The 8,545-nt window shown below is 52.7% G+C and overlaps 1 protein-coding gene across 1 annotated transcript in view; it reads right to left on the bottom strand.

Annotated features, from left to right (window-relative positions):
- Window positions 1-1,313: 1,313 nt before the first annotated feature.
- The window catches only part of NTNG2 (netrin G2), a gene marked incomplete at both ends in the record, with an annotated part of 39,852 nt that continues 32,620 nt past the window's right edge, over window positions 1,314-8,545 (bottom strand). The window contains 6 exons of the mRNA XM_080355701.1: window positions 1,314-1,537; window positions 2,076-2,210; window positions 2,620-2,787; window positions 3,775-3,849; window positions 4,367-4,423; window positions 5,170-5,244. Of these exons, the coding sequence (XP_080211827.1) occupies window positions 1,314-1,537; window positions 2,076-2,210; window positions 2,620-2,787; window positions 3,775-3,849; window positions 4,367-4,423; window positions 5,170-5,244 (734 nt within the window). The remainder of the gene's footprint in view (window positions 1,538-2,075; window positions 2,211-2,619; window positions 2,788-3,774; window positions 3,850-4,366; window positions 4,424-5,169; window positions 5,245-8,545) is intronic.

Below are 8,545 nucleotides of genomic sequence, written 5' to 3'. Positions count from 1 at the left end.
TGCTTAAAGATACTCCAAATAAACAGGTTTTTTCTGCAAAGGTGCGTTGTGGCACCATCTCTATGGGATGCTGCAGTGGGGTGGGACAGCAGATTCCCCTGGAGAAGCATCCCTGGGCTTCTCCTGCAGGCTCGATTGGAAATGGCCTTTCCACACAAGCCCAGTGCTTAATATATCACTCAAGCTTTGTTCATTGTCTACAGTTAGTGCTCTAACCTAGGTTCAGCAAAGTAATTAGGAGAATTAATTAATAGCTCTCAGTGATGAGGCAACCTCTCTCTCCCTCCCCTCTCCCTCACCATGTGGTACAGCTTGGTAGTGACTCAGAAAACACAGGAGGACGTTATGAATCAAAAAAATAAGTCTTTACCTGTAATTAACTGTGCACACGAGAAGGAAAATGTGGCGATCAAGCAGCCATTAATAGTTGCTTTACTGGAGGAGGATACACCAGAACCAAATGCTCATGGCAAAATGTCCCTTTAAGTTGTGGATCTTTTATAACTTTTAATCCAAACAAAAATAAGTCTCTACCAAAAAAAAAAAAAAAGTATTTGAACCGTACACTATACGGACACGTGTGGATAAGACACTGCACTCCTCACGTACCAAATGCCTAATGGCCCTGCCTTCTCCGTAACAGCAAGAAAACATGACCCAGCAATGAAAATACAAAAATCAATGCAGCAACTGGAGTCGTAGGCAACTGTATGTGCGTGGCCAGGCCAGGCTGGTGGTGGGACATGGGACTATGCAGCAAGGATGGACCAGAGCCCCCCTTTCCCCCCTCCCCTTCCCCTGCCTGTTGTGCCTCAGGGCTCTGGAGTTATCATGACAGGCTCTTTCAGAACAGGACGCTAAGAAGAGGGAAAAATAAAAAGAACACCCCAGCCTATACCAAAGTAAATAAAGTAATAATAAAAAAAATATCCCTTGGATAGCGGCACTATTTCACCAGGGCCCCGGCAGCCCCAGGTCGCCCTGTGCGGAGCAGGGAAGGAAAGTCGCTGTGCGGAGGGAAGGACGAGCCCCGTGTCCCCGCCGGGCTGCGGGACCGCGGTCTGGCGCAGTCCCCACGCTGGTGCTCGGCCGCCGGCTCCGCGCTGTGGCCACCCCGGTGCTGCCGGGATGGGTTCGTGGGCAAGAGTCAGCCCCTGGTTTTTCTGCAATACCTCTCTGCTCAGAACGTGGACCGAAAGGTGCTGTGCAAGTCCTAGCGTGAAGGAAGGTGGAGGAGACGGCGGGGGGAGCAGAGCCACCCGTTACCTTTGTCTCCCCAGGTCCCTCGGGTGACGTGCCTGGGCTGGGCTCCCTCAGAGATCCACCCAGCCGCGCAGATGGAGGGCGAGCGCCCCGAGCAGGACGGCGCTGAGGCTGCCGTGGGCGCTGGGGGCACCGTCGCAGTCCTTTTTGTCGGCTTCACACCTGGATTGCTGGCACAGGACCCCCTTGAAGCCCACGGGGCAGATGCAGCGCTGGTTCTGGTAGCAGGTGCCGCCGTTCTGGCAGAGCAGGAGCTCGTCATCACAGACGTTGGCTATGAGGTGGGAGGGGAGGACATGGCTGTTAATCTGGGGTATGTTAAACCCCTTGACTGCAGCAGAATGAGGGAGGTGAGAGCCTGGCCCAGGTTGCCCTGAGGGGTGGTGGATGAACCATCCCTGGAGACATCCCAGGCCAGGCTGGACGGGGCTCTGAGCACCCTGAGCTGGTGAAGATGTCCCTGCTCATGGCAGGGGTGGCACTGGATGAGCTTGGACAATCCCTTCAAACCCAAACTGTTTTGATTCTATGAGAATCTAGAAGCTTTAGCTTTTTTCTCTAGATCCAAGTGGTTCAATTACCCAACCCTTACAGCATTACAGCAGCCCCACGACCAGAGGAAACTGACTGCAAACTCAAAGGACAAAGCTATCAAGTCATTTTGGATTTGGGGGAATGGCTGGAGTCTGCTCACCCTACACCCTGAGCACCATGGGGCACCCGAGTGCTGAAGCTCCTTCTCTTGTTTGGAGCTGTCTCCCACCTCCCCTGTCCCTCTGCTGCAGGGGGACCCGGTGCTGCCGGCTACTCACGGAAGCAGCCCTGTCTCCAGTAGTAGTTGGGCAAACAGTCGTCACACTTGGGCCCCGTGGCTCCTTCTTTGCATTCACAGTAGCCGGTCTCGTTGCAGCGGTCGTGCATGGAGCCGATCTGGTTGCAGTTACATTCTGGCCAAAGATGAGGCTGTTAGTGCCTGTCCTGCCCAGGGCTTTGTGCCCACTGGTGTCCTGAGGGAGGTGTTTGGGACTGGAAAAGTCTGGCTATGTGCTATGGGAGGGCTGTTAGAGACCAAGGGGATGGTTTCACAAAAGGGTCCAATGGTGCAAACAGCCACAGGTGCGAACCACACCCCGCTTTGGAGCTGAGCAGCTCCTGGTAGAGCAATGCATCTGAATCATGTTAGATATTATTTGGGGTTTGTTTTCAGGGAAGAGATGCCTTGGGTAAGAGCTGCTGTCCTTGGGGAGCATGCAGGTGGACACATCACCCTCCAGAGAGGGGCTGAACTGAAGCCCACCCCACAGATCGGGGTCCCACATGAGCTGTCCCGTGTCTGGGTGATGCCGAAGTGCTCACCTATGCATACATTCTCGTCATCCAGCTCCGCTGAGCTGTTGCGGTAGAAGCCCAGGCGGCAGTGCTGGCAGTGCTGGCCCCTCGTGTTGTGCTTGCAGCTCACGCAGGTCACCACGTTCAAGAACTCGATGTAGCTGCAGCGGTTGGAGTGGCCATAGCACTCGCAGTCTGCGGAAAGGAGGAGAGAGCTGGGGAGCCGGGCTGGGCATGAGCCTCCCTCATGCCAGCAGGGGTGAGGAGCCACCAGGCTCTGGAGGAGGCTCCTGCCCCGGTGAAATGCCGCGGCCACTGCCGGCACGGGGCTGGGGAGGATGAGTGTGCACAGCAGCTGCCCTTCCTCACTGCCACGGGGGGCTCAGGCTGTAAACCATTGCTTGGAAAGAGGAGCCAGTCCCCAGCAGCCCCAGGACATCATCTCTTTAAGAAAATACATAATCATGGGAGCAGGCTGTGAAGGGGAGTCAGGTGTTAATGAAACAGCTGCCTTGTTAATGAGCACAGCTGGATTTAGCTCTGGTGGGGCTGCAGGACCTGTGAGGGAGCTGGGCTGGGGTGCAGAGCCCCATAAAGGCTGTGCTGGAGGCTGTGACAAGGAGGGGACTGGCAGTGGGATGCGGCTGGCAGATGGTGCAGCAGGACTTGCTGCCTCCAGCGCCAGGAAAGCCCTGTACAAGGCTAAAATGGAGCCAAAGCTGCTGCATGTCCAGGTAAAATCTCGCTGCCCCTTGGCTTTCTCCCATGTTTTGGTCCAAGCTCTAGCACTGAACACTCAAGGATGGCAGAGGGATGAGAGGGGAAGGCTGTGGGTTGGCATGCACATGCACTGGTGGAGGAGACTTGTGTCAATGAAATGAAGACCAGGGAAGATGCAGCAGGGCAGAGGTTTCCCCACGGTTCACAGCTGCCTGAGGAGGAACTGACAGTCTGCTGTAATCTTGACCTTCTGTGAAACAACTTTTGCCTGCTTCATCAAGACTCAAAGACTTTCACCTCAAATATTTCTGGCTGCCTCAATCCCCAAGTGTTGGTTCACCCTAGGGATGCCCTCCTACAACTCAAATAGGGAAACCGTCCCCATCTTTAGTTGGAAGCTGCTGGACCACATCACCTGGGCAACGACCAGGAGCCCTGAAGCACTGCGCTCCCTCCTCTTACCTTTATACGTTTCAATAGGAGCCACTGGGCCAGAGTCTGGTTTGAGCCGGATGAGTTTTGAGCTCTTTGAGGATGCTTAAGAAAAATCAGAGACAGGCATTTTCTCGCTGCTTAGCACCGCTCCACATCTTACCCCACTACGGGTAGCTCTGCTACACGAACAGTGCCAAAGCGAGCCAAGAACACCACTCTGGCAGTGCCAGCATCTATTTCTGCACCAGACAGCTGGTAGCTGCTAAATTTCTTGTCGTCTTCTCCCCTCCTCAAAGTTTGATGCATGAAAAACTGAATGCGCTGCACTATTGCAACGCGCAGAGCTGGAAGCTGAGGAGCTACTCACACATCTCCCCATTATGCACGTTCAGTGGTGTGAATCGGGTTATTCGGGATATGGATCTATAAATCTAAACAGCTTTGAAAAAAATCTACAAGCCTTGGGCTCAGTTTGTTGGAGGCCACACCAACTGGCACCCAAGAAGTGGCTAGAAGTAGAGTACAGCTAGGAGGACAAGCGCTATGGAGGTGGTATCTAGCAGGGCTTGCTACGGGGTCCTGCAGAGCTCCCGCCTGGCTCGTCCCCACCAGCACATACCTGGCTTCTTCCCGTGCCTCTTGCCTGCTGTGCGCCCTGCTTTGCTCTTCGGAGCCGCTACGCGAGACGATAAAACACATCTGAGTGCTGGGGTGGGGAGAGGACGCCCAGGGCCAGCCCGGCATGGTGGCGCTGGGCCCATTCCTCAGGGTAAGGGGCTGCCCCGGCTGGTGCTTCCTCACCAAGTGACCAGGGAGCTGGGGGTAAAGGCCAACACTTCCAAATTGAGCTGATGGGGTTTGATGCTTGGGGGGGAAGAAGCAGCTCCATGGGTCCCCAAGGTGCCTGAAGCCCTGTATCTCTGCAGTGGGTGCTGCAGGTGGCCCTGGGGGCCGTATCCTTGTGGAGAAGCCCCCATGGTTGTGCCTGTCCCTCATGATGACGGGGCTGTGGCCATGAGGAAGCTCTACAGGGTGCTGGGAACAGGGTGATCTGCTAATGGGGCTTGGCCCTGTTGGGCCAGCGCAGCTGATCAGCCCAATTAATCTTGCCCATTAATCCTGGCTGGGGAAAGCTGTGTGCCCCTTGCCCCATGGCAAGACACCCCTTCCCAAAGCAGCTGAGGTGCCTGTGGGCTCTCCTGGGGCCCATGAGACACCCTGCAGCCACCCCAGCTCTAAACATGTCTCCAAAAAGATGCCCATGGGACTGGATGAGCAGAACCAAGCTGAGGTGGACCCTCTGAGTGGGAGAGCAGATTGTATGATGGTGGGTCATGTCTATGATGGGTGGCTTGTCCTGGCCTACAGGCTCTGGGGCAGAAACCTGTCCTGCCCTGTCCTTGGGGGCAGGCACAGCCTTACCTCGAATGTTCTCAGGAGGGTCTGGTGGCTTCGGTTTAGGTCCAAGTGCTGCTGTGTTTGGTAGGCGCTCAACAGCTTACGATGTCATCAGTTGGAGAGAACATCAGATTTAATACAGATCTCCCTCTTGGTTGCTTAAAAAGGTGGCAAAGGGACGCTGGAAGCTCTAGGCAGGTATCTAGGGTGAGCTGGTGGAGCCATATCTGATTGAGGATGTGCTGAAGCAGGAATGAGAGACAAAGTCTCCTGGCAATTAGAGTCTTTAAGACAGAGCAGCACTCCTAAGGGGAGGGTGCAGGAGCTGCCGGATGGGTGAGCATTGGCATGTGGTCATTATATCACCCAAGCATGGAGAGAAGGTGACCCTGCAGACCACTGTCAAGACTCAGAAGCCCCGTTTGTTTGGCAGAGACTGTCAGCATCACCTAGCATTGACGCCCATACTGTAGCAAATACAGTTTTGTTTCTGCGAGGCCAGAGATGGGTCCCAAACCACAACAGTTCCAAAGAGTCTCAATTTCAGCACTTTCTTCCCCCCCGACAGCTGAGTATTTCCAACCACTGGGTTGTGTGCTGGGCCCAGCTCCAGCAGTTGTTATGTTCTGCACTGGAAGGGATGCTGATGTCTATGGCTCGAGCGAGCTACAGGCACCTCAGATGGGAAAAAGGAGCTGAGCACCAGCTGCTGAGGCGTTTGTGCTGGTGGGAACCCTGGGGAGGAGAAACTTCAGCCTCAACAGCCAGCGTGAAGCCCCCCAGGGTTCCAGCTCACCCCAGGCAGTGCCGCAGGAGACCTGAAGTGAGGAAACACAGAAGGCAGCATCTATGCTACAAATGACACAGGCCAATCTATTTACCAAGTTATTCTGCTCTACAGACAGACTCTGGTCTCAGGAGATGACGGGATTTCCATGATCCTCTCCGTTCACCCCAGCAGCGAGCTGCGAACAATCTCTTCTACCACTTACCACCCTCATCTTTCATGGACACGACTAAAACCCTGAAGCTCAATCCAGCCTCACCAGATCCCCAGCTCAGGCAAACCTGGAGCTTTCTCACAGGCAGGAGGAGGAGAGCGATGCATGGAAACCAGAGAAACACAACTAGAAATGAAAGCGTTTGCTGAACATCAGGAGCTGGTACTCGCCAGCAGGACCCAGCTCAGCCACGTGTCTCCTACCTTCTGCTCCTGAGTCAGCCTTGGCCGGGGGGGATCCCACTTGCAGCGGGGCAGCTGCTGACAAGCTGGTGTAGTCTTGCAGCGATCAAAGGAGGGAAAATCTGTGTTACTGGGTGTGCTGGGGGAACCGGCCACCAGTGAGGAGCTCTGATGGAGGGTCAGAGCTCTGGGAGACAAAACCAACCCAACCATATGTGTTCGCATAAGGAGATCAGCAACAGATCCGTGCCCCTGTTGCAACAGGACATGATGGTTTTAAACTAAAGGAGGGGAGATTCAGGCTAGGTAAAAGAAACTTTTACCAATGAGGGAAGTGAAACATTGGCCAAGGTTGGCCAGAGAGGTGGTGGATGAACCATCCCTGGAGACATCCCAGGCCAGGCTGGACGGGTCTCTGAGCAACCTGAGCTGGTGAAGATGTCCCTGCTCATGGCAGGGGGGCACTGGATAAGCTTGGAAGATCCCTTCAACCCAAACCATTCTGTGCTTCTATGATTATCTCTGCTTTGAAATAATGGAACTAAGAAATGGCACAGGTCTTAGGATGGAGGCACAAAGTCTAATCCCAACATCTAGCTCCTCCTTCAGGCTCTGCTCTTCCCTGGGAAACACCAGTTTAAAGAATTTGCAAGCCACTGCAGAGAAATTAAACCAGCAAGAAATTTATAGATCACTTGTTTGATTTCCCTGCAAACCCTCACCCCCACTGGCTCCATCCCCCTCCCCAGCTCCTCAATATTGGTAACAATCTTCAGGTTTGCTAGAAAACAAACCAAGGAATACAATTTTAAAAGCCATATTATTAATTTCAAGCTCCAGTTGGGTAACATAAGGAGGAGGAAGAAAAAAATGTCTCTCTCGATCCTTGCCAAGTTTCAAAGGACAAACCTGAGTAGGAGATAAATGTGATTTCCCAGCCTCGTCAAGGGGATGATAAACAATGCAGAATAAAAAAGAAAAAAAACCCCTATTTTTTTTTAAATGACAAGCTCTAAGAGAAGGTGATAGACATTGTCCTTTTCAGCTGGAAAGTGGAAACCAATTGATATTAATATGGTGTTAAAGAGAATATGAAAAAAGCCCAGTGCAAATTGGCAAGGGTTTAATTAGAGTCACAATAAAAAACAGCCCTGAAGGCATTTTTGCTTTTTAGTCATTCACATACACCTCCACTCAGATGCGTTTACAGAGCCAGGAAAATTATTAATGCTCATTATCCTGAGAACCTTTCCCTTGTAGCTCTGGGATGTTAATGGACAGTTTTACATCTTGGGAGGGGGAGAGATGCATTTCACCCCCAGACCCAGTTCATACAAATGGGAGCACTGGACAGCTCTTATTTTTGGAGCTTCTATCAGTCCCCACTTGTCTTGGTGGGTTTCTGGGGCAGCAGAATAAATTGAACCAAGAAGTCACACTTTGTAGCAAAAAACATGGGGGAAAGCGGCTCCGGAGTAGTGGGGAAGGAGAGTGAAAATGTCTTTTTCAAAACATAAACATGGGGTCCCCTTTCTGCAGGACCTACACAAAGTCAGGCAGGGCTCAGGTTGGCTTTGTTTTTCCCAGAGGTGAACTGGTACTGCTGAAACTGCTGCAAATCGGGGGCAAAATGGAAGACGGAAGCAGAGAGGGGGAAATAAAGAGAGTTCTTTTCTTATTTTGAATGTGGGAAAAATGCAACAAATGGCAAGCGAGGATTTGACAGGCTTCAAAGGAAGGGTTTGAAATAACAGAACTGCAGAAGGCAAATAAGAATAGCACTTAATTCATCCTCCTTAGGGTAACACTGATTTCCCGTCTTTCTACCCATTTTGGCAGCCTCGGCTGCCTTCAGACCACAGACCGTGCCCATAAACTCATCCTTCTCCCCTTCTCACCGCACAACAGGTGACCGGGCACGAAAGCATCCTATGAACATGACCACAGCTCCACCTTGACCGCGGAAAACACCACGAGCAGCCAAGGAAGCAGATGTCTAGCAGATCCGCGCAACCCAGAGACAACGCAAATCTAATCTATTCCTCTAGCCTACGTGTGACGCTGCCTTGCTGCTACCCACTAGTGTGCGGAGGCACGAAGGAGAAGGGGAAAAACACATCGGGCTGGCTTTAAATACCTGTTTTTTTCTGTGTCTCTCTCACAGGCTCAGAGGATGGTCTGATGGTGCTTGCTTGTGGTGGAGAGCAGAAATTCAAA

Source organism: Nesoenas mayeri (genome assembly GCF_963082525.1).
Source record: "Nesoenas mayeri genome assembly, chromosome: 18".
Lineage (NCBI taxonomy): Eukaryota > Metazoa > Chordata > Aves > Columbiformes > Columbidae > Nesoenas > Nesoenas mayeri.
Note: the sequence above shows the minus strand (reverse complement) of the source record. Positions and strands in the feature narration are given on the sequence as shown.